General features: G+C 41.6%; 2 protein-coding genes across 2 annotated transcripts in view; one reads left to right on the forward strand and one right to left on the reverse strand.

Moving 5' to 3' along the window:
* Cab39 (calcium binding protein 39) overlaps positions 1–2,741 on the reverse strand; it is a 36,827-nt gene extending 34,086 nt beyond the window's left edge. The window contains exon 1 of the mRNA XM_052191954.1: positions 2,628–2,741. Coding sequence (XP_052047914.1) covers positions 2,628–2,741 — 114 coding nt within the window. The remainder of the gene's footprint in view (positions 1–2,627) is intronic.
* Positions 2,723–26,766, forward strand: LOC127692053 (forkhead box protein D1-like). The gene is made up of 2 exons (XM_052191955.1): positions 2,723–2,784; positions 26,512–26,766. The coding sequence occupies exons 1-2, from the start codon at positions 2,740–2,742 to the stop codon at positions 26,764–26,766; spliced, it is 300 nt and encodes a 99-aa protein (XP_052047915.1). The 5' UTR covers positions 2,723–2,739.

Here is a 26,766-nt window from a genome sequence, read left to right on the forward strand (position 1 = left end):
GGATCCCAGGTCCTCTATAAGAGCAGCAGTGCTGAGCCATCTCTCTAGCCCTAGCCCTCCAGCACGACGGGTGGCAGCACAGGTGTGTGCAGCCAGTGCCTTCTGTCAGCACAGTAAAGGGATTTAAAAACTGCTACTCTTCTCTCTGAATTTTTCATTTGGGGGTGGTATGGTTAATATCAATAGTCCACATGCATGAAGTTTTTTTTTTTTGTTTTTTTCTAGGTTTTAATATTTTAAGAGTATAAAGAGGCCCCGTGAACAAAAAACTTAAAAACTGCCAGGTGGTGTACACCTTTAATCCCAGCACTCAGGAGGCAGAGGCAGGGGATGGTTGAGTTTGAGGCCCTCTGAGTTTGAGAGCAGAATGCATTCGAGGTCATAGATACCCAGAGAAACCCTGTCTTGAGGCAGAGATCTTGTCTGATACTCCTAGAGCTGAAAATGGAGGAAGTTTGATAAGAATGCTGCAGTGTGGCTCAGTGGTAAGTTTCCTGCCTAGCACTTACAAAGCCCTGATTCAACCCCAGCATCTCCATCTATCCCTCTCCCTCTCTCTTTCTCACACACACACAGTTTGGTGAACAGAATAAATTTAAGGAGTAGACTGTATCTTTAGGCACAGGCAAAAGACGACTTATTGTTTTAAGAGACACACACATACTCTCACTGATCAACAATTTAGGATGAAGGAGTAGCCACTGAGGCAATTCCTATGGTATGAATCACTCCTCTATGGGGTCTGTTCTCCTTTACACTGCCTTCTTAGATCAGGGGCCCAGTTCATGTGCCAGCCATAGGTGTCAGTTCTGCTTCTTGATAGCTGTATTACTTCCATGTGATGCCAGACACTGTCCATCAGGCCTCCTGGGAAGAAGGAGGCCAGGTGTACAGTGTACCTTCTGGCTCTGACAGCTGCAGGTGGGGTTATGGATCTGCTGTTTCCTCTAATTTCCTAAAAAAACCTGTTTCCATATTTTTATACCTTATGAACCACTTTCATAAATTGGGACAGTATTACATTTTGTGTTTACACTAGGACTTACCTTATCCAGTTGTCTCAGACAGACAGACAGACAGACAGACATTTCACAACTTTAAATCAGTTTAGTTTCCTGATTCAAAGGACATTGGAAATATATAATGAGAAAACAAAAGGAGCCTGGATCAGTTGGCCATATACAGAAAGACACTGGCAAAGCAACAGAGGAAAGCAAAATAGAAATGATGGTTCACAGCCAAAGGCTCTGGGACTATTTAGAACTTGTGTTATTTTTACTTATGTGTGCATGTGTGTGGGTGTGTGCATGTTTGAGTGTAGGTGCCAATGGAGTCCAGAAGAGGGCATCAAAGCCCTACAGGCAATTGTGGGTGGACAGATGTGGATGTAGCAAGTGCTAATTCCCCCTGGAACCATTCAGAATAGGAAGAAAAGTCACAAAAACCAGTCCCATGTTCTACAAATTCACATAAAGGCATCCATAATATACTGTGGCATAATATTTGAGAGGAAGATTCTCAAATCAAACAATGAATACATTCTAGTTAAAAAACAAAGGTTAAGCTTTTAAGTCGTATTGTTGCTTTAAAAAAATAAGTAGCTAAGTATCTTTCATCCCTATTAAAAAAATAATCTCTTAACTAAAGATGGAAGATTCAATACCACAATTCACTCATAAATGATGGGTATTCAGGCTATTAGTGTAAGGCATCCTAGAGGGTACAGGGGGACAGTTAATGCATAGTGCTCAGTCTAGCAAGGGGAACAAAATACTAGAGAACAAACTGAAGATGGTGGCAGTTCCGACATTTTAAGGCAGGTGCGCAAACAGTGGAGGTGGGTTTTAGTGGGCAGGAGTAGGATGAAGGAAGACCCTGAGATGCTTTCTAAAAAAAGGAAATAGAGGTAGGAAATTTGAAAGATGAACAGGGCCTTAGTGGAAACGGATGTGGGGAACAGCAGTCCATGGAAGAACAAGAAAGGCATCACAGTCTACCTGATTATCTGACCTCACGAAGGCTGGAACAACTGCTAGGGTACGTGAGGTACATGACAAGGACTGCCAACAAGTGGGGCTCTCAAGCTTCACTCACAGCCCTTTAGGAAGCAAGAGACATAGGATTCTTCTGAGCAAACTGGGTGAGGCCCAGTTGGGATCCAAGCCAGGCTTTAGACTGTAGTGACTAAGTAGATGGAGATGCTATGAGTTGAGGAAAGCAAAACAAAACAAAATAATCTAGAAACTGTGACTCTGTTGAGCACTTGCCTAGCACACATATGAAGCCGTTAGTAATGCCCAGACCTGGGCTAGTGGAAACACTGCTTCCAAGAATCAGGTAACTAGCATTTCAAGAGTGGAATAATGAATGAACGCTGGGCATTGTGGCTCATACCTGCAATCCCATCTCAGTTCTCACAAGACTCCCACATTCCCCACCAGCCTGAGCTATGGGGTGAGACCTTATTTAAAAAAGCAAAAAACCAAACAAAATCCAAAACAAACAAACAAACAAACAAAAAATCCAACTACATCCAAACGGGAATTTATCGGTTTTTAAAAGTTGCCTCACAGTCTATCTTACATTTGGTCCTTAATGAAGGAATTAAAGGATGTCTAGATGCATACCTTTTCTGCCTTTTTGTCAGAAATGTCCTGCTTTTCCAAGACAGCCATGCTCTCCTTCAAGTTCTTCACAATATCTGCCGGAGATTTGTGAGACTTGCCAAATGGGAACGGCATGACGGCAGCACCAGAGGCTTCCACTGCACTCTACCTGCTTGACCTGCAACACAGACAAGGCTCATGTGAGACAAGTAGGGTCAACAGAAGACACACGTTTACATTATAACCTGTGAAGGAAGCCATATTGGAGACCAGAGACATCTTAGCAGTTAAAGCACTTGTTCTTCCAGAAAACAGGGCTTTGGTTCCCAGCACTCACAACTCTGTGACACCAGTTCTTGCCTCTTCAGATACATAGTGTATAGACACACACATGCAAACAAAATCCCATACACATAAAAAAAAAAAACATTTTACATGATGTCCAAAGTTTCAGTAACCTGGCAAGCCCACTAAGATATGTAAAACTGTTAATTTGGAGAGGCCCTTTGAAACACTCTTAATTTTTAAAGCACTATTTTATCCCCCCCCCCCCAACCACCCACCAAACAGGTGCATGTGGATGTTGCTAACATGTGTACCAGGTCTACCTCTCACAGAACAACTACTACTGTCAGGCCCACTGCTAAACACTTATTCAAACAACCCTGGCAAGTCATTACTGCTTCCTTGTAGAGGCTTAGTAAGGTTGACAATCTGTCTTAAGGTAAAACAAGCTCCAGTTCCTACCAACCTTGTCCTTAGTTGCAATACTATACCCTCAACTGAGACTGTCTATTCTACAGTTGACAAAAGTGAGCCCAAAAGGGAGAGAGCTCAACCATTCAGTATTAGTAACATGCTGCTATCCCAGGGTTCATGCTGCCCCGACACTCCTGCAACATCCACACATGCACTTCCTTGGCATCTGAGTATTTATTTCAGAGCTGGAGGGAGCCTGACAACCCTGGATCAATCTCCTTTAACATGGACTTCCTACTGTTCCCAGTGCAGATGGACCAGGTTAAAGGAGACTTAAAAGGTCCTAGGAGTGTTGTTCATAACACAAAACACAGCTGCCAGGAAGAACATATAAATCAAATTCCTTTATTCAGGAAAGTTTATGATATAATCATTATTCTTAACTGATCTACCTAACAGGAACATAAAAACGAATCCAATGTACTCTGACATAAGTAGTTCCTGAAATGACTACTCAAGACAACCACTAGATATTCCATGAAGGATCCAACCACATCAGGAAACTTATTCACTATGGATGCAAACCCATCCTTTATATATTACTGTGAGTAAGTTTTTAAAACTAAAGTTAGAATAAAAGTATAGGGACCCATTTGTGATGGTAATCAGTGATATGTGCTTGAGTCCTAAGAATCTGGAGGCCAAGGGTGACCTGAAAAAGGGCTTTAACACTCCTCTTTATGCTCCAATGAACACTCAGACCACTGAAAGCTGAACTTGGAACTGGTACCCAGTGCATCTTGTTTGGTCTCCTCGTTCACCAGTCACCTTCCTTTCTTCTGTCTGCATTTGCTACTTTTTCTAAAACTAACTGATGGCTCACCTCCGCTCCAGCTACCATCTCTCTGGCCTTTGATTTGCTGACAGCCTCAACTCCTATCTTTAGTTTTTCGAGAGAGGTTTTTTGGGTATCCATGGCTGTCCTGAAACTTGCTGCCCTTGAACTCAGAGATCTGCCTGCCTCTCTCTGGAGTGCTGGGATTAAAGGTGTGTGCCACTACCACTCAACCAAGTCCTACTTCTTGATCCTAGTGCCACACCCTAGAGTTCCATTCCATCACAACACTTGGTGAGGATAATAGATGTCATTTGCTCAACTCTCTCTTCCTCCCCCTCTTCCTTCCTTCCTTCCTTCCTTCCTTCCTTCCTTCCTTCCTTCCTTCCTTCCTTCCTTCCTTCTCTCTCTCTCCTTCCTTTCTCTCTCTTTCCCTCCCTCCCTCTCCACTTCCCCCTTCTCTCTCTCTCTCTCTCTCTCTCTCTCTCTCTCTCTCTCTCTCTCTCTCTCTCTCTCTCTCCTTCCCTGCCTCCCTCCCTCCCTCCCTCTCCCTGGGGGTTTTCAAGACAGGGTTTCTCTGTGTAGCCCTGGCTGTCCTGGAACTCACTCTGTAGACCAGGCTAGCCTCACACTCAGAAACTCCTGCCTCTGCCTCCCATGTCTGGGATTAAAGGTGTGCGCCACCACTGCCTGACTTCAACTTTTTCTTTTGGACACTCAGCATTCTCTATATAGGCCAGGAGTTGCAATGGAATCAATAGTACTTGTAGGGCATGATATGAAAATTCATTAGCTGCAAACTTAATCTTAATAGCACACCAAGAGGCTGAGACTTAAATGGGAGGTTTTCACAGGAATGGAACCTTGTGGATTGATTTGATTAATGCTGTCTTTTTATAAGGGCTTGCAAGAATATATTCACTTTCTTTTGCTATTCGAGGATATGAACTTCACCATTTGTTCAACCTAGCAACCTGTTCAAGGGGTTTAGCCTCTGGAACCGTTACCTAATGCTAACTAAGTCTTTTGTTATAGCAGTACAGAGTAAGACAAGAATGATGAACAAACACTGATTGTCATAATGAGTGAGGCATTACCTGACTGATGAAAACAGCAGTGTCATCATTGGAAAAAGAGCACTACTTTCTGGTTGGGGGACACGTGAATTTCCATATTCTTTGGTAGGGTGTAAGTCAGAATAATAAATATTTTCTATCTGTTGCTATATCTAAGTCCACCACTTACAAATAAACACTTAGAATTTACAGAAAATGTTCTGTTCATTCTGCAAAATTCAAACATGAAGGTTAACTTGAGAGTGAGAAGCTATTAATGGGTCAATGTATTCTTTTTATTTCTTGCTTTTATATTTTTACTTTTTTACACTGATATCTACTTTCTTCTCTGAAGCAGATGGGAGACCAGAGGATGTTAGCAATGGCCACTTCTGTTTAAAAACTTTATTATCAGAATATCCACACCATTAAAGTTAAGAATCATAGGGCTTATGCACCACACTATTTACCCAAGTGCTAATAAATACCGAAAAGTAGTCAGACGAAACAAGCCAGACCAGACACAAGCGATCACGCTATAATATATGCTACAAACTAAAGGCATCTAGTGCTTGCTTTTCACACCAAATTTTGGTGCACATGGATGTGGGTGTATGTTTGGAAACATTAAGGAAAACTGCTGAATGACAGCGCATTCCTAGACAGCTGACTTCCTAAAACTCTCTATTAACAAATGTATTCGATCTGACTCATCAACTTGGTGGTCAAATGCAAAATGTACAAGTGAACAAAAAGATGTAAGATGATTGCAACCAAGACCCATTAGGGTTCCTGACTGGGTATGCAGTCATGTAAAGTGTGAACTCAGTACATACAAACCTATGTTTATTTTTTCAGTTGACACTTAAGACCCAACCTTACACTACCATTGTTAATGTCATTTAATCCATATAATTATCAAATAAGCAGATACTGTTTCTAAATACTAAACTATTTGAGGTAGATATTTAAATTATATGCATACCTTGGTGTGTGTTTATGCATATGAATGCACATGCTGACAGAGGCCAAGGGTATCAGATGGCCTTGGAAATGGAGTTAGGAGAGAGAGACCTGATGCTGTGCTGGGACTTGAACTCAGGTCTTCAGAAGGAACACATGTTCTTAATCACTCACTCACCTCTCCAAAGCATGCTGTGCAAAGTATTTTCACTTTATACCACATTGTAAAGTAGCTGCTGTTTGAAACACATAGACATGGATTGCTACCCACCCTTGCCTCCAAACTGATTCATGACTACTAATTTCAGAATAAAACCTAATGGGTAATTATCTACATAACTAGATACTATACAATGCAATAAAGTGAGAGTGCATATCCTTTGCTTTTGTGCTGTAACTAAAAAAACTCCATTCAGCTTTTGGATGGAAAGGAGGCCTGCCCTTCCTTCTCAACTGCAAATAAGATCTGATGACTCAACCTTATTAAAATTAAACCAGGAACACCTTTTAAGAAGCCAGCTGAAGCCTTGGTTAATTACCAAAGCCACCAGAAACATAACTCTAAACCAACTATACCAAAACTGCTCAGGAGACACTGGGTAGAGTGGGGTTTGTAATTAACAAGGGCTTTTGGGGCCCGGAATGATGGTAGCCCACACCCTTTAATTCTAGCACTCTGAGAGGTGGATGTTTTTAGATTTTGAGGTCAGCCTGCACATCTCTCTCTCTCTCACTCTCTCTCTCTCTCTCTCTCTCTCTCTCTCTCTCTCTCTCTCTCTCACACACACACACACACACACACACACACACACACACACACAAACACATATGGGCTAGGGGGTGAGAAGAAGGGCAGAGGACACTTCTTTCCTAGCCAATGCTAATCAAAGACTTGATAGTAAAATTTTACAGCCTAGATAAGAAACGGATGCTGGTAGAAATGGCAACAGTAGCAGGAATATTTAAAACAATGTAGCACCTCTCATCAACAATTTACAAAGCATTGTTGCTTCTCCGTTCAACCTCTATCTCCACCCAATGACTTATTCATTCAATAAAACTGACACTTCACCAAGACTGCAAGACTCCTGTGATCTGTTCCACTCTGGGCTCACCCCCTCCCCCTACTCTAGGCTTTAGTTACACTCAGTCTGCCATTTCTAGACGAGACCCATATTGTATGCATAAGAGCTTAGCCACAACACTATGGCTTTCTCTTATTCTATCCACAGGTCTGTACAAATGATGTCCAGTAACAAAGGAGAGTGTATGGCTGCAAAGACCTACAACCCCGACACTCAGGAGGAGGTAGGAGAAGCATGAGTTATACATGCCTGTAATCCCCCAGCATTTAGAAGACAGGAAGATCATGAATTTGAAGCCAGCCTGAGCTAGAGAACAAGTCCTTATTTCAAAGCCAAACAAGCTGCTGGGAGTAGAGCACATTGTCAGTGTGCTAGTTTGGTTTGTATGAAGGCCTGGGTTCAAACCCCAGGGCTAAAATAAACAAAGGCAGCAATGTGTGCACATGCTATCTGGCAAGATTTAGCCAAGTTAGCAACAGAATTCGCCTAAAGTTTATCCAGCTCAAGTCTGGTTACAGGTAAAAATGAGTGCAGAGGCAGCCTGTTATGTAGACAGACAGACAGCACAGACATGTGCACACATAGCCACCCCCCATTCCAAAATACAAATTTTTCTTTAATCTTGATTCTGTCACTTATTGTATTATTAGTTTCTCCTATTGAATTCCTGCCAAATACAACTTTGATGAGTAAATCACAAAGGTCTTCCATTACCCAGGCAAGAAAGACACAGTACTGGATGGAACTCTCCAACTAAAGTCTGCAGTCAATCTCTCTTGGGTAGTTACTTAAACAAGTACAAGACCAAGATATCTAACTTTATTACTGTTACCAATGGAGGTTTACAGATTTCTTTGAGCCCACAACATACTTTTATATAATAAGAACAAGAATCAAGTATAGCCGGATGGTGGTTGCGCACACCTGTAATCCCAGCACACTGGGAGGCAGAGGCGGGCGGATTTCTCAGTTCGAGGCCAGCCTGGTCTACAGAGTGAATTCCAGGACAGCCAGGGCTACACAGAGAAACCCTGTCTCGGGGAAAAAAACAAACAAACAAACAAAAAACAAAAAACAAAAACAAACAAACAAAAAAAGAATCAAGTATAGTGATGTAAACAGGAGGATCAAGAATTCAAGATCATCCTCTGCCTGTGAGTTCCAAGGCAGCTTGAAAAAGGCTAAAGAGGAAAAGTGAAAACAAAACAAAAACATCAACAACCAAACAAAAACCTAACTAACCAACTAACCAATATCAAACAGTACTTTTCACAAATTGTTAAAATTATTCTGTATACTTTCATTCACTTCTCATAATTTTACTCCACACTCTGTTTTAGTTTGTTTCACCCTCCTCCTCCTCCCAAAGGCTGGTGGTAATCCACTAAAGTGCTTTCTCAAACTACCGATGAGACCTGCAATAAGCAAAACAACAGCTGGAAATTAATCTGAAGGGTCTAGAAAGATGGCTCAGAATGCTAAGAACTTCCCAGCGCTTCTGAGAACCTAAGCTAGGATCCCAGCACTCATGTCAGGAGGCTCACAACTCCATGTGACTCTAGCTTGGGAGTTACGACAACATCCTCTGGCCTCAGTGAACACTGATAAGCATTTGGTATGCACATGCACACTGTATGTGTACACATGTATGTGCACACACACACACACACACACACACACGAAGTAAATAAGTAAAATATCTTTATAAGTCAATCCGGAAAGCTTTGACAGCCTTATTCATATGCTGGACTTCTCAAAATGTTAACAAGACAAAGATTTCATCATATAATTTGATACTGGAAATTATAGTTATGTATTACAAATTATTATTTATAAGCAACTATAATATATAACTGACCACTTTCTCTAACTTTTCAAATTAATATGGACTTGCCATTTTTACCTAAAATAATAATCCTACCTAAAATAATTCATAGATATATTAAAGAATTAAAAGCTACAGTATTATAATTTTAGAACCAATTTTACAAAATGTGAATTTCAACAATTTATAAATAGTATATGTAATTTAATAAGAAATAATTTAATAAGTATAATTTAGTAAGAGAAGCTAACCAATTTTCTCATTTAGAAATGAGAAACCTGGGGTTGGTAGATGGCCCAGCAGTTAAGAGCACTTGCTGTTCTGTAGACTGTCCAGGGTTAATTCCCAGTACCCATACTGTGGCTCACAACCAACTCTAACTCCTGCTCCAGGAGATCTGACACTCCTAAGTGTTGAGAGACAGCTGGGCAGTGGTATGACATGCCATTAATCCCAGCACTCTGAGGCAGAGGCAGGCGGATTTCTGAGTTCGAGGTCAGTCTGGTCTACAGAGTGAGATCCAGGACAGCCAGGACTACACAGAGAAACCTTGTCTCGGAGAAAAAAAAATTGTCGAGAGACACCAGGCTCCCATGTAGTACATACACATAATGTAGGCAAAATACTTGTACACATAAAACAGTATAACAAACTGGCCAATGACATGACTCGACTCAGTGGGTAAAAGCCCATGCCACCAAGCCTGACAGTACAGTCTAGTGAACCCAGAGAACAGAACTCACTCTTGCAAGTTGTCCTCTGACCTTGACATGTGCAAAGGGAGACATGCATACACACATAATAAATCAGTACAAAAATAGGTCTTCATTTTCATTTTAAATAATGAAAAAGTACCACTCAAGAAGCCACAATCAACTTTTTCAGGGTAAGCCTTCCTTGCTCTGCCACAGGCTGTGCACACACCGTCCATATGCTCATGAGTAAACACCATGGTCTCACCCACATTTTTGTAAATAAGAAAAGCAAACAGCCAAACCTTCCCTTTAGAAAGCAAATTCCTGAAGAAGAATGCAATATTCAAACCTGAACTGTAAACAGATGAGAAAAACCTGACACAAATCTCAAGTATGGTCAGACAAAAGTAACTTTTGGAAAATTCCTATTAAGTGAAGAATTAATGATGTGTTAGAAATTCAGTGGCTTTAAAAAGTCGTATTTGTAAAAGTGATTTCTAAATTTACCTTTAGTTACTCTTATAAAGAACTATATTTTGAAAAAAACTTAAAACTCAGCTGTAAATGTCTACAGAATCAGACATAAAATCCTGGGAAGCCACTCTCCTTCAAGGCCTGGCAATACTATTTCTGTTCTGGCCCAATGCCCACAAAAGCATAAACAGACCGCAGAGGCGCCCAAGCTGCACCACCATAGTTGGAGATTTGCAGGTTTGTTTTCTTTGTAACTGCCCAAAGGCTGTCAAATAGTAGTATTTAGTATAAATAAACTTTTTTCAGCAAAAATATTTGGAGACAGAATGCACAACAGCATGGCACTTCAGACTGCGGGTCATGTAGAAGAGTGTTCTCAACATCCCTAATACTGCCAACCTTTATTACAGTCCTCATGCTGCAATGACCCGCAACCATAAAGTTAGTTCGTCGTTCCGTCATACTACCATTATGAATCTGGTATGCAGGATGCCCTGATATGCAATCCTCAAAGGGGTTGTGACCCATAGGTTGAGAACTGATGCAGAACATTCTACCAAAGATGACCTTTCTTCTACCCAGACACAGTATCTTTTCTAGCCTGGTTGTCAACACATTAACTGGCTTATGAAAGCTTGATTTTAGGTTGAGAGAAGAGTTCTCAATGAAACAATGAAGGCAAATAGTGTTTAACATCAGAGAAGCAACTAGACTGCAGCAGTCAACTAGCTGGCAGGATCACACAAGAAGTGGCTGCATGTGCTTTTAGAGGAAATGAAGATTTCCACCACATACCAACAACTCAGCTCATGGATCTAAAAAGATGAGATCATGATTTGAAGTAGACTATGAAGATAGGTACACACAGAGCAGACTTTAAATCTATCCTAATGAAAACCCTCATCAATACCAAGTTCAGGGGACAGGCAAAGCACAATGCATGCTAAAGGCGGGCAGGCAGGCATTAAGGAGATGATATTCCCCGAGCTGGCTCTTAGACACTGATACTTTTGAAGGAAAAGCAGATGTATTACAATTGGCTAGAGAGCTGTATGTCACAGTCTAAGGTCTGATATGGAAACAAATTATTCTGTAATCGTTTTCAAGCTCTGTGGGTAATAAAGTATGGGGTGGAAAGGAAGGCAAAAGTTGAAAAGCCAAGTTCTGTTTACAGAATGGCCACATGCCTTCTTTTATTGCTCAGAGAACATTCCACTCACTTCTGATGTGTTGACAGCACAATACAGTCAAACAAGAAAATCTGCCTTTTCATCTGAAATCTCCATCTAAAATGAGGAAGCAATCACTTTTTACAGCCAAGGGAACACAGCAGCTGAGAGACACCCCAACCAGAAGAGCTACTTACATTGAAAACTTTCTGTCCTCTATACATTTTTCAATACAGAACTTAATGTTTCCTTCACTATTTCAAAAGTGGAATGCCACCAAGTGACTAGAGTGACTGAATACCCAAGTGCTGTCACACACAAAGGAGCAAGTCAACCACACAGATTAGCATCCAGATGCAGACACCCCACATCTTTCATCTTGACTGATTTTCTAATTTCTTATTTATTTTTTAGTGTTTTTGATATGGTCCCACAATTTCCCTGGAACTCAGCTATCAGCCTGCCCCTGCCTCCCAAATGCTGTGGTCAACGGCACACACCATCATGCCCAACATCTTTTTGATTTTTTTTTTTACCTCTTCCAAATATTAAGGTTATTGCTAACTGAAGTGTCAGAATCACAGTGGTTGAACAGGAAGTTAAACTGATTAAAACTGGATTCCTACAGGTGTTCTAGAACTGAAGCAAATAGGGTGAACTTGTTTCAAAATAATGGGAGGTGAGTAATACAAGCTCAGAAGCATCTTCAGAGAGAAATGGTATTAGCTATGGTGCTGAAAGCAGCTTTCAAGCTTTGTGGTAGCTGAGCTCTGGAGTAGGAGGTCAGTCTACTCCAGTCCTAACACCTCATTCCTATGGTTTAGATAATGGACTTCTATGTCATGAACAGAACATAATCCGTAAGTCTTAGGTCACGCAAGCTAACTCCTACTCGTCTTCTTACCTTTGCTTCCCAAGTACTGGGATTGCTGGCATGTGCCAAGTCATCTGCCATTTACTGGCATCCAAATCATGTAGGAACTTAGATTACAATCAAGCCCTGGATAAGCTCTTTATTTTCAGAGGCAGCTATTAGTGCTGTCCACTAGGGTTAGCCAATTGTTAAAGCCAGAGCAGTTACCAGAGATTATACCCTTGAACCTTTCTGGTGTCTAATAAGATGTTTGAAGGCATTATTACAAGGCCATTATGACAGTTTCAGAGCATCAGGAAATCAATGACTTTAACATGGTACAGTGGCACATGCCTACAATCCCAGAACTCCAGGTCAAAGTGGAAGAATCCCAAGTCGGTTTAGATCAGTCAGAAAAATGATTTAATAATACTGCACTCCAGGCTAATATTATCTTTTAGGTTTTAACTAAAATATCTTAAGCCTAAGTAGCTCATTTGTAGACACTATTCTGATCTTCTTAATTCCTGGAAATGTCAAGATTCTTTCTCTTAAGTGAACAGCTTGTCTTATAGTCTTAGAATGGACTCCTTATTCTAGGTACCCTATTCAAAGCCAAATGTGGAATTTCACCTGACAGTACACAAGAAAGATGTTTATTTGTGTACTAACCCTGACCCAAGAGTTAATTTTTATTGTTTTTCTACTGTTTCTCATCTTGTTTTCTATGGTAAGGTGGAAGATGAAAGTCTGAAATAAACACAAAGAGAAGATGGCTCTTTCAGTAAAATGCAAACATTAGAACCTGAGTCGCAATCCCCAGCACCCACTATAAGAAGTTGGGATTGAAAGTCAAAGTCTATAGCCCAAAGCTCTGGGGTGCATGTTGGGGGCAGAGAGAGACAGGCCGACCCCTGGAGCTCAGCTTTGAGGCTTAGAGAAGTCTCTTTCTCAAAACAAAACAAAATGGATTAAGCCAGTCTGAGCTGACTGGACTACATAGTGAGACCCTACCTCTAAATCAATCACCAATCAATTAATCCATCCATCCCACCCCTAAATACAATGCAGATGGACTGAGGAAGACACCTGCAACTGACACTTGGCCCCCAACTATGTGAGAGAAACACACACATACACACACAAAGAGAGAAACACACATATCACACACACACACACACACACACACACGCAGAGAGAGAGAGAGAGAGAGAGAAACACACATATCACACACACATATATACATACAGAAAATTAAAAACAAAACAAAACAATTAACAAAAACACTAACACCCCAATTCTCTTTGTAACAATTCCTGAGAGTGTAATGTCAAAGGAAGAGAGAGTGTAGGCACAGTTGCTTAGAATGTCTCCTTTCAAGACTGACTCAGGGCTGGGCAGAACATTTTATAATTAGATGTACTGTGACATCACAGCTTTCATTCTGAGAGAAGTGAATCTCCTAAAAACTGCTTTGTTGTCAAGTGACAACAAAGTCTGTCTGACCTCTGAGTGAGTGGACTCCAGAATTAGTCCTCAGAGTCAAACCAGGTGGAGACAGCTGGATTCTTGCATCAATAAATGGTAAAATGACACTGTCCTCTAAACCAGAACAATTGGGAATCAACAGAGATTAACTGAGTAACTGTGTGAGGACAAACATAAATGGTCTTTAATCTCCTACTACCTTGATCTAGCCAATGTTTCCACTCTGTTCCTGTTCACATTCCGATCGAGCAAGAGCAAAGCATCCTCCACGGGGTCACCTGTGCCTCAGGATTTCTAAATAATGAAAGACAACTCTCCCTTGGCAAATACAATTTTTTTTTATTCGATGTATTCTTTATTTACATTTCAAATGATTTCCCATTTTCTGGGTCCCCGCTCCCCGCAAGTCCCATAAGCCCTCTTCCCTCCCCCTGTTCCTCCATCAACTCCTTCCCACTTCCCTCAACTCCTTCCCACAGGAAAACACCATGTCCAACACTTCAATCTCTCAACGTCCACTCACCCTGATGGCACTCTGGATGACATTTTCCCCTTGAAGCACATGTCCCAATTCTTCAGTCTCCCATCAGCACAGCAGCCATCCATCCTGGATGGTGAACTGAATGCCATTCTCAGGCACACTTCATTATTTTTGTTTTCATCATGGTACCTGCTCTTTTTCTGGTAGTGCTGGGGAATGAATCCAGGGTCTCAGGCATGCTAAGCAAACACTTTTCTTGTGAGCCCTCAGATCTGCACTGACTTGACTGCATTTTTTCCAAAGCCCAGTGTCTTCACATGATCTCTCTTCAAGACCAATTGTCTAAAAGTTTCTTACTAAATACTGTCTCAGGGTCAGGCGTGGTGTGGTACATCCCTTTAATCCCAGCACTTGGTATACAGAGGCAGGTGGATCTGAGTTAGAGGCCAGCACGCACACACGCACACGCACACACACACACACACACACACACACACACACACACACACACAGTGAGCTTCAGAATAGCTAAGATAACACATTACCCCCTGCCCCAAAGTCCTTCCTCCTTCCCACACTGTGATTAGTTTAGTCATTAAGTAAGTTCCTAAACATCTTGAGTTCTGTAAGCTGGCTTTATTAGACAGTTCAGCATGAGTTTGAATCCCGGGACCCATCCAGTGGAAGAAGAACAAGTCATCCGAGCTGTCCTCTGATCTCCACAAGCACGGCTTGTGTGCATCTGAGCACAAACACAATACACATGAATGGAGGTACACTAAATAAATACAACTTAATAATAAAAAACCTTCTTAAATCACCTTTTCTAACAACCTCATGGTTTCTTAAAAGTTTAGGTTTTTTTTCTCAGTGATCCCAAATATTTCTTAGAGATTTCATTTTTTTCATAATCCGAGTATTTTTGTCCTGATTTTTATAATACTGCTAACAAGAAATCAAGTATCTACCTTTGCATAAAATGCGGCTACAGAACGAATCTGGATTTAACTAGTTTACTAACTAGCTAGGTGCAGAGAAACATGCTGATAATCCTAGCACTTACCAAAATGGCTCTAGAAACTATGAAATACCAGCAAGTTTAGTTAAACAGATAATTTTTAAAGAGGGTAACCACTGGTATATACATACCGTGTCCTGTTCTGTTCACCTGACCTGTGTATCTCACAGCAAGCCCAACATTATTCTTCTATCACACAGACAGAGAAACTCAACAGGAGTTTTAGGATTTAAGCCCCAGAGCCTGGGTGGGCCTGGCACCAGTGGATATGTAGCTTTCTCTGGCATTCTCTAAGATGGGAGTGCTAACGAGACAGTTCTTCCTGGGCAAGGGTGCTTAGAAAACTCTGCTGCTGCCTGCTATCACAGCCAGCTCTTACTCAAAGGGAGAGAAGTGCAACACTGGAAGCTTTTCTTTTTAGAGGTAAAAATCTCACTGTAACCAAGGCTGGTTACAATCAACCTGGTGATCCTCCTGCCTAAGTCTGGAATCCAGAAAATCCCCCACAGGATTTACTAAGGCCAATGTGATTGATGAGGGTATTTTCTTAGTTGAGGTTCCCTCTTCCTAAACAACTCTAGCTTATAACAAGTTGAAACAAGCCAAACAACTCCAAACCAAAACAATTAAAAACAAAAACAAGCAAACCAAAACCCCCAAAACTTAACTAGCACAATAGAATTACTTCATAAAGACATCAAAATTAATGCAACTTAAAACAGTCTGAATGTTTTCCTTGCTTAGGATCCTGAAATAAATTATCTAATAAATAGTCCGGAACTTCTAGGAATCAACACCTGGCTATGGCCTCCAGCAATCATACCAAGTTCTGGCTCTGAGGATTGTAGATTTTTACCTTTCCTATCTGAGGAAGAACAGTACTTGAACTTCTCATCTTCCTGTAAGAGTTCATATCCTTAACCAGCAGTGACAGTAACCTGGTAACACACAGGACCAGGAGGCTTGGCTTGGCTATGCTCTAGGATGGGTCTACAACCTATTCTTTTGTGAACATAAAAACACTCTACTGCATGTTCAAAGTTAGGCTCTGCACCAGAGTTCTGAATGTAGAACCCTTTCTAGATTAATAACTGAGGCTTTCGTTTCACTGATTAAACATCTGAAAATATTGGGTTCTTATAAATGGCCTGAATACATATGTACACAGGTCTTGACAATGACCAATATATACATGTGTAGGGTGGCAATTATTCACTTTTTAATCTTGTTCTTCCTGCTTACACCAGCACAGAATTCATGAGTTATGTTCATACTGAGTTAGCATGTGCAGAGGACTCGGTCTACAGTTCTTATGTTAAGGACTGTGGCATACTCTAGACTAGTGACTCCACTAACTACTTATACTTAATTAACAGAGAAGCCCTTTTTCAGGTACACCAGAACTTCCAAAAAAACCTGTTCTCAAGGGGTCAGGAGAGGCGGCTTAGCAATTAAGAGTGCCTGCTGCTCTTGAAGGAGCTGAATTCAGTTCCCAGCACCCATGCCAGGTGACTCACAACCTCTTTTAACTCTAGGTCCAAGGGTTTCTTTACCCTGTCCTCTGGAAGCCCCGAACTTATGTGTACCCACCTACATTCAAATATACTATAGCTGAAACATGATTTTTTCCCCCCTGAGACCAGGTGGGCTTCCAACTCACAGAGTTGGGATTAAAGAAGTGAGCCATTACACCTGACCTTTTTTATTTGGGGGGGGGGGTGCTATAAAACACAAATTTTAAAGTGTTTGGAAAAAAATTAAGTGGGGGAAAAACTCAAATATGTTATGGGTCACATAAATATAATAGTTGATTTGGCCTCCACCATTACTGACCTCTTCTAAATGTCTCTCTTCTTGGGGTAAGGCCTAAGTAGGAGAACTTAACCTGTAGAAATAGGGATAAAATAAGAAACACCAACTTTTATTTTTGTTTTAGTGAATTAAAAATTCAAATAAAAAAAGAAAAGAAAAGAAAAATGGAGCTGGAGTGACAGCAGGGTGGTTAAGAGCACTGGCTGATCTTCCAGGGAATTGGGGTTCAATTCTCAATATGGCAGCTAACAAACTGTCTGTTAGCTAGCTCCAGTTCCAGGGAATCCAATATCCTTACACAGACACACATGAAGGTAAAACACTAATGCACATAAAATCATTTAAAAAAAGAATTACAAGGAACTAATTATCACTGCAAGCATATACATTGTTTTTAGACAGGGTCTCACTATGTAGCCCAGGCTAGGTTCAAGTGTTGTGATCCTCTTGCCTCAACATCCTGAGAGCTAGGATTACAGGCATTTGCCAAGATGCTGCGTTAATATGGATACATTTGTATCTAATTACATGCATATTTAAGAAACTGGGTAAAAGAAATCTTTGAATTGTGCAATGCTGTACCAAAAAGCTAATAACTAGGAGGTAAAATTCTAATGTGTTCTTTCTGCTGACATCACAACAAATGACACATTCAACCACAGACCAGAGTCCAGGTTCACTGCTGGCTAAGTAAAGCATTTCCGGAGTAATAAAGTATCTCTGAAAGTACAGACTGCACAGAAGAGAAGCTCTGAGAGCTTCAGTCACCAGAATAGCTACCATGGACCAGGAACTTGGAACATACAGAATTTTCCTATTGGACTTCCGTAACTTCCTTACAGACATCAGTCTACTCTTATTTTACAGACAGGAAAGTCAGGAAGAATGGGTGTACAATATGATCCCCTCAGCACATAAGTGGGATTTAAGTCCTTTCATATGGCCCTACTAACACTGAGCTTTTAAAGCTATTTCATTTACAGAACTGTCTCTCTGGTACAGCTTCATTCTTTTATCTCCTGTAATTATAAATCAGTGTGACTTAAGAGAGTATCTTAAATAGCATGGTGAGTTATCGCTAATCGCTCATAATAGCACTCATAACAGGCATTAAATCTACAACACTGGAAACATCACACACAATCAGGTTTAAAAACTGCTTTATGTACTGCATATATGGTACAGTATTCTTCCAGAGGACCAGGGTTCCATTTCCAGCATCCCTATGGTGGCTCACACCACCTGTCTCTTTGGTTCTAGTGGATCTGACTAACACCTTCTGGCCTCCATGGTCACTAGGTATGCATGTAGTACATACACATATATGCAGTAAAAATACCCATTTTAAAATAACAAATTTAACTTTATAAAAAGTTATCACCTCCCAGCTGGGTATGGTAGCATACATTTGTAATCCCAGCACTCAGGAAACAAGAAACAAAACTGCCAAAAGTTCTAGGCCAATCTAGTCTACCTGGCAAGTTTCAGGTCAGGCAGAACAAAGCAAGACTGCTATTAAAAAAAAGTTAACTGGGGGGGTGGTGGTGCACGCCTTTAATCCCAGCACTCGGGAGGCAGAGGTAGGCAGATTTCTGAGTTCAAGGCCAGCCTGGTCTACAGAATGAGTTTGAGGACAGCCAGGGCTACACAGAGAAACCCTGTCTCAAAAAACCAAAAACCAACCAACCAAACAAAAAGTTAACTTAGTCAGAAAAATAAATGCTATGAAAATAAACCAATAAATGTGCAAAGAGAACATTTCTCAAACTATTCTGATGGAACCTATTTTAAGGTCTTTGTCAGTCTTCCCAAGGAAAGGGACATCAAGACCAAATAACCCTAGCAAGTTGGGAAGTACTACTGCCCATTAAGGTACTATTGGAAAAGGTCATAATGTACACTATTTTTCTCTGACAAGCTCTGAAAAAAAAAAAATCACCTTCAAAAATAAAAACCTCGGGATAAGGACTAAAGCCTGGTGATGGAACATCCATTCAGAATGCATGAGATCCTAGTATTATTCACTGAAACAAAACAAAATAAACAAAAAACTGGCTTATGCCTGTAATCAACACCTGAGAAGCAGCAGCAGAAAAATCAGGAATATAAGTAAGGTCATTCTAAGCTATATAGAAAATTCAAGGCCACCCCCCACCCAAAGACTCTTAATAACAGAGCTACAGATCTATCAAAAGACTACTCCACAGAACAGGACTTGGTAAACTTACAGGAAGGGTGTAGGAGGCCCCTTAACTTTCTACTACAATCTTTTCTATTATGTAAATCCCTTTCAAGTACAAATACAACAGGGAGAAGTGAACAGGAAAATGTACTCTAGGTTAAGCATTTCATCTCTACCGGATACAAATTTTATCACAATATCATATGCCTGGATCATTTATAATTTACAGAAACATTTTATTTCCTAAAAGTACAAACTGAAGAAGAGATCTTAACAAGATTTTCAAAAGTGAGAATAAACCAAAAACTTTCAGCCAGGCAATGGTGGCACCATCAGGTGAATCTCTGTGACTTTGAGGCCAGCCTGGTTTCCAGGGCTAGTTCTAGGACAGCCAAGGTTACATTGAGAAACCCTGTAACAAACAAGCAAACAAACAAACAAAAAACTTTTAATTCCAAACAACTTACAACTTCTATAGCAAGCATAACTCAAAGGCTGAAAAAATAAATGATAAAGCTATGACTGTAAAGGGGTAGGAACCAGAAAATCTTCATAGATTATACTGGTGAACCAAGTATGCTTGCTTGCCTGCACGCCTACCACGAGTATCTAGAAGATAAACTGGCTGGTAGTATGCTATTAAAGCAGAAAAGAATTGTTTAGATAGAGCAACGATTTCCTGAAGGCAGGCATTTAAAACAATATTTAGCAGAATGTTCATAAGGGAATCAAGCAAAAGTCATCTGAGGAGTTGTTACAAAACATGAGTGTCCCTCACCTTGTACTGCAGTTACAGCCCTTGGTACTGCTGTCTCCGACCAGCTTCTACAGAGCTGGGCCTTCCTTTCCTCTCTCAGTGCCTCTGGTTCATGTTTTTCCTTTCTCCCCAAACAGCTCATAGGACTTCACAACAGTGACAATGTTATTCACTTTTAGAACTTGTTAATCATTATCTAACTTACTGAACTTGTACTTTACTTCTATATAACATTAGTTCTGAACATTTTTTTAAGTACAAAGGTAGAGAAATAGAAAATACTTCCTTTTTTGTTTGTTTGTTTACCTTATGCAGAGTACTTAAATAGTGTGAAGTAACTCCAGGCACCTGATTAACTGGAAGGAAAAAAATGTTCAAGTGCAGTCACGTGCCTTCAAGTTCTCATAAAGGAATGGCCTTCAGGACCACAAACAAAACTCCAGTGGGGGAAAAAAGGAAAGTCACATCACCACACATGATCACAGAAAATAGGAGCAATCTAGACTCTGGGAGCTTCCAACCTAGGCCTCTTGGTAGAATCAACAATGACTGAAGCCCAGAGCTACAACATTAGTCACCCCATCAGAACCCAGCCCTGCCTATTACCCACAGGCCTTCCTTCCATCCTCAAAGTAGGAGTAACATTAAAAAAAATTAAATGCTACCTGCTAGTCTACATAAACTATAAACTACTAAGCAATTTTAACTATACAGCTAAAGCATTTAAAACAAATCATCTTTTTTTGGATTATAAAATGTGGCTATTGTTTAGAAATCTATTAAAAATCCTCAACTGTCTTTATTTATAAGCCTTTATTTTAAAACACTAACTCAAAACCTAGACAAGAAACCGAATCCTTACTGAGGAAAACAAACTATTTCAGATGATGAAGTAGTGCACAGAAGGAGAGTTCCTGCTTGAAGTGAGGCAGACCTGGTGCCCCCCCCCTCCCCACAGGGTTTCTCTGTATAGCCCTGGCTGTCCTGGAACTCACTCTGTAGACCAGGCTAGCCTCGACCTCAGAAATCCGCCTGCTTCTGCCTCCCAGAGTGCTGGGATTACAGGCGTGCGCCACCACCGCCTGGCTCAGACCTGGTTTCTAATCCCAGCTCAACTACAGTGTTTGCAGACCTTGGATAAGCCTTCCTTTCCCTTTGCTTTCCCATCTGTAATGAGGACCCACTGCCCACTTCAGAGCTTGTCTAACATGTCAACATGCAATGGTAGCCATGTCAATTTTATCTATTAACTTCGTTCCTCTCCCCTGATTTCTATTTTACCTTTAATCTTCAGACTGCTACCCCAAACATAATTATAAACATTTGTAATGCTAAAACAAAAATGCCTATTTTGTGTTAAACACCATTTAATATATTACATTACTGCATAAAGTACAAAAATTCCACTCAAGTAATCTACATGAAGAACAAAGAGACCTAGCTCCAGTTCCAGTCCCACAGCTCATAAGCTGTGCAACCCTGGGCAAGCGGATGCACTTTACAGAAACTGCCTGCAAAGTTAACCAAACCCTGCCTCCAGCTACAGTGGGCTTCAGTGTTTCCACATGCAGAAAGAACCATTCTGATTAGATTGTTTCTGAAGTTCTAAAGTTTCTTCCCCCCAGAACAGTCTATTATTGTCATTACAAAACTTACGATGTCTGAACAGTTATTACTTGCCTACTACCCCTACAAACCTCTTAAATGTAATCATATCATTCCTATCTAAGGAATCTAAGCTAAAAGGGAGCTCAGGAACTTGCCTGGGGTTATAGAACCCACTGTAGGAGATTAAGGATCCCAGTCCAAGCAAAATGCTTTTAACCCTGAGATTAATCCTGCTCTCCAAATCTCAAGAACCCAAGAGTGGGCCACAAAGACTTGTAAAACCACAACCTGTTCAGGCTGTTTTCCCCTGTGCTTAAATATAGCAAGTTTGTAATCTGTGGAGGAAGAACTATGATCAATATAATTAACAGCACCCTATTAGAAGGCAAACTATTGGCCATTAGACAAGGCTATAAAGTAGAAACTTAACTTCAAGCCACAAAATCTTATTTTGTTTCTCAGGCAAACATCTTATCAAAATTAGTCAATGAGTCGTAATGTTTTAACATTATTGTACTTCCTTGGTCTTAAACAATGTACCCACCAGATAATGCTGCAAAGAATAATTGCCCAATAAAACCAGGCTGCCTCTAAACATTGGTTAACTAGGTTTTCTTTCTTTGTATAATGCCCAGAAAATGCACAACACTTAACACACAGAGAGAATTGAGTGTGGTGATACACGCCCATAAGCCAGTACCCGGGAATGTGAGGGAGGAAGACAATGCACTGGAAACTATACTGGCCTACAACAGTGAATCAGAGACTACAACCTAGGCTACAATGAAACCCTGCCTGGATTCCCCCCCAAAAATCAACACATAAACAAGCAAACATAAAACTATAGCTAAAAACAATTTGCTCTACCCAGGCAGTGGTGGCACATGCCTTTAATCCTAGCACTTGGGAGGTGGATTTCTGAGTTCAAGAGGCCAGCCTGGTCTACAGAGTGAGTTCCAGGACAGCCAGGGTTACAGAGAAACCCTGTCTCGAAAAACAAAAACAAACAAAACAATTTACTCTGAGTATTAAGAGTAACAGGGTGTCAAGTTAGAAGAAATAACCAAGGAATAGGTATGTGCTGGACACAGGCAGGCTTCACAAGCACCCTCCTTTGGGGCTACTTTCACACCTGACTGACCTCTGGCAGTTCTCAGCATGCCATTCTCCCTTTGTCTGCCAGTTTAAATTCACAGCTGCTAACATCGCAGCTTCCTCTTCTTGGGGAAACTTAAAATGATAATATACATGTAAGTTCTGGAAGATACATATGGCACAGCAAAGAACCATACACACCAACACATATGTGTGTGCACACAGGATGGTGATGGCAATGAATGAGTTCAAGGCCAGCCTTGGTCTACAGCCTGAATTACAGGACATCCAGGATTATAGAGAAGCCCTGTCTCAAAAAACAAAAACAAAACACCCAAACAAACAAAAAAACAAACCCAAAACCCAACAACAAAAGAAAACAACTCACATACATCAACAATGGTAACCAAAAGACACTACCTGAAATTCTATTCTACTACTGAATTTTATCTTTTTATGCTTGTGGTGAGGGGGAATTTGTGTGTCTGTGTCTATATGTAAATATTTATAAGGCCAGCAGAATAAGTATCAACAGTCAGAGATCAACTTTCTCATGAAAATTACATTCTTGGTAACAAATAGTAATTGCTACAAAAATCTATTCTTAACAAAAATTGACCAAAAGAAAAGCTTTGTGTATTAGAAAATAACCAAGAAGCCATACTGTATATACATTTGTAATATACATTAGAGATTTACATAAGACAAATTATAAAGCCCAACCAAATGAGTAACTGGACTTTCAAGCTAATATTAGTCGTACTAAGCTTCAAAGCTGCAGGATATGGTGCACACTTCTGTAGTCCCAGCATCTGGCTAAGGTAGAACAATTATCCTAAGTTCTAGGCCAGCCTAGGCTACAAAGTTAAGTTCAGGCTAGTTTGGGGGACTGAATCAGACCTTTTCTCAAAATATAGGAACAAAGTTGGGTGGTAGTGGCCTTTAAGACCAGCACTTGAGAAGTAGAGGCAGGTGATCTCTGAGTTTGATTGAAGCTAGCCTGGTCTACAAAATGAGTTCCAGGATAGCCAGGGCTACAAAGAGAAACCCTGTCTCAAAAACAAAAACAAAAACAAAAAAAAAACCCCACCAAAAATATTTAATCTGACTTCTGTCATGATCAAAAAGTAGTTAGCTCTGTGGACAGCCCTAGTATAGACTATTTTTTAGTAGTAGAGCAGGTAGTTAGGGCCACAACAGATTATACATTGGCCATGAACATAATCTGTTCGTTGTGTCTTCTTTACTTTTCTTTTTAAATTGTGTACACATGTGGGTGTGTGAGCTTGAGTTCAGGTTCCAGTGGAGGACTCAGCATGTGAAGCTGCTGGAGCTGTACAGGAAGCAGTGACCCAAGCGGGATGCTGGGAACCCAACAGAACTCCAGTCCTCTGCAGGAGCAAGCCACACTCAACAGCGGAGCCATCTCGCCGGCCCCTCGGTGCCCTTCTAGAAGTCCTGCTGCTTACACAGCAGAGGTCTGTGTACTCTTCTCCATCCCTCATGATCACATACATGTATTCTACCACACAACATACATTCAGTAAGCAGGAATCAGGCCCAAACCTTGATGAAAAGCTAATAAATAGACGTCACACAAGAAGCCTTGGGTAACAATGTAACCTTGACAAGTAAAAGTCTAACAAAACATTTAAGAAAACTTTCAGAATGGTTCTATTGGCTCATGCCCAGCACTGAGGAGGCAGAGTCAGGAGAACTATCTGGAATTTTGAAGCTAGCTTGGTCTCCACAGCAAGTTCCAGGACAACTTGGCCCAGAATAAGAAGCTGTTTCAAAATGCCATTAAATAAACAAATAAATAAACGAATGTATATATTTTCATATAATATATTTTCATATAATATATGAAACCAGAAAAAGACCAGAAAGAAATATGCAAAAATGTTTACAGCAACAAAATATAAGTGGTAAGACTAAGAAAACTTGGAAAAAAAAAATCGCAGTCGGTTTCCTAATCCTAGCACTTAGAAACACATGCAGGAGTATGACAGATTGGAAGACCTGAGCTACACAGCGAGACACTGTTCCAAAAGATGGGGGTGGGGTGGGGTGGGGGAGATAGGGGAAATGGAGAGAGATGAACTACTACTTCCATGTTTCAAAGAGTATGTATCACTTTAAAAAGCAAAAATCAAAATAAAAAGACAAAGACTCTCACTGGGATCTATCTGGCTAGCCTGGTACTCCTGTCTCCAAAGTGTGGAGGCTAAAAGTGCCCCCCCCACACACACACCACCACAAGCTAGACATTACTTTGATAAAGAAAACTTCAAGACTGAAAAACGTAGGTATTTCCTTGTACATATAAGTCCTTACAAAACCAACAGTAAGTTCTAAGGCAATTTTTACAAGTCATATATTGTAAGCTTTTAGTAGTTACTAATTACTTGCTATTTTGTTTTAAACCTATAAAGTAGAGCTTAAAAACTTTCACTTCTGGCTCTCCAATCTTTTCATAACTAAAACCTAGCAAGAAAAATTTTATCTTTCCAGAAAAATGGTGTGTGTCCAACTGTCTGTCTAGACTGCTGATAACAGTTCGGTTTTTATTTTATTTTTTTTAATATAAATCCGCAGTTTAATTTTCAATTCCAACACAGGGATCCAGAAGTTCTGATGCAGTTTTAGAGAACTCACCAACGCGAATGCCTTGTGTGCAGAGGTTAATTTAGGCACCTCTTTTCATTACTTCAGATAAGCACGCATCTAGTGGCACTTTCTGCAAAAGGTATTCTCCTTGGCTTGGACACAGATTTACTTAAATATCCCGGAAGCTGTCAAAATCGACTTCAAACTGCACTATAATTAAGAAACAATGTCAACTCCTGACAGTGGCCTTCTCTGCTCGCCTGTCTTTCACAAGAGCGCCTTTAATATGCCCTAGCATACATTTCCGGCCTCATGAGTCACTGAAAAATGAGTTCTAAGTTTTCCGTGGAAGGTCGCTCAAACAGCTCCTCTACAGCATTCAAAGATCTGGCTCCAACTGCCCCTTTAGTCTACCCCACCTATCGCGGCACCGGGTGATGGAATTAGCAACATTCGCCTGCTCTTTGTACCTTTGTCCTCCAGCTTTGTTGCTCCTCCACGCCCTTCTCCTCTGCAAACCCCTTCTCCTCCCGAATCCAATCGAGCCTTCTAGACCCGGTTTAGCACCGCCTCGCCCAGGAAGCCTCACAGGTCCGTGGGAAGGCGGAAACGATCGACAGGTCCCGTCTCCCCGGAGCACCTTTCCAGCAATTGGTAGTTCCTAAACGGAACTTATCTATCCCCTCCTGCCTGGTATCTTAGCTATTTGTGTACTCGTCTTATCTCTCACATCACCATGTTAAAAGTTCCCCGGGGGAGGGCACCTCCGGGCCGGGTTCACCTCGGAGTCGCTCCGACACCGGCACGCAGTCGGCGTTTTGGATTGCTCCAACCGAACCCGGGAACGCGCCGACCGCACAATTCCTAGCCAGAAATCAGTTAGGCATTTTCCTGAAAGGTTCCCTACAAAGATAGTGTCTGCGTCCCACTAACAGGGAGGCTAAGCGGAGCCCGGGGCTAGGTGCTTGGAGTCCCCGACGCGGCGGGAGTGACAGCTGGCCGGACCAGCTCTCCCCTGGTTAGCCGCAGCCCGGGCTGGGAGGCCCCGGGAACCTAGTGCGGGCGAAGACAAGGGCGGCGCCCGGAGCTCCGGCTGCCCCGGGCCGCTCCCGCCGCCGCCACCCGGGAAAATGGAGGCGGGTCGGGCGGAAGCCGGCGGGCGTCCGCGTCGCGAGCAGGGCCGGGCCAGGGGGTCACTCACGGGGCTGGGCCGGGCCAGGGAGCTCCCTCTCCGCGTCGTCTCCGTCCCCGTCCTCGGCCGCCGCCGCCTCGGGCTGCTCGCTCGGTCCCCGCGGCGCGGCTTGGACGCTCCGGCCCTCCGTTGTCCTCCGCCCGCAGCTGCTCCGGGCGACGGGCTCCCGCGGCGGCGGCGGCTGCGCGGGCGGACGGTGGCCCAGGAGTTCCTGCTGTGGCTGCCGCGCTGCTGCGCTCGGTCGAGCTGCGGCTGTGGCTGTGA

This window comes from Apodemus sylvaticus, chromosome 9 (genome assembly GCF_947179515.1).
Source record: "Apodemus sylvaticus chromosome 9, mApoSyl1.1, whole genome shotgun sequence".
NCBI classification, from domain to species: Eukaryota; Metazoa; Chordata; class Mammalia; order Rodentia; family Muridae; genus Apodemus; species Apodemus sylvaticus.

What these genes read in the sequence shown, in the direction of transcription:
- LOC127692053 (XM_052191955.1), top strand. Translation starts at nt 2,740, where the DNA reads ATGACGGCAGCACCAGAGGCTTCCACTGCACTCTACCTGCTTGAC. An exon ending in CTGCACTCTACCTGCTTGAC is followed by an intron (nt 2,785 to 26,511) that starts CTGCAACACAGA and finishes GGGGTCACTCAC; the next exon opens with GGGGCTGGGCCGGGCCAGGG.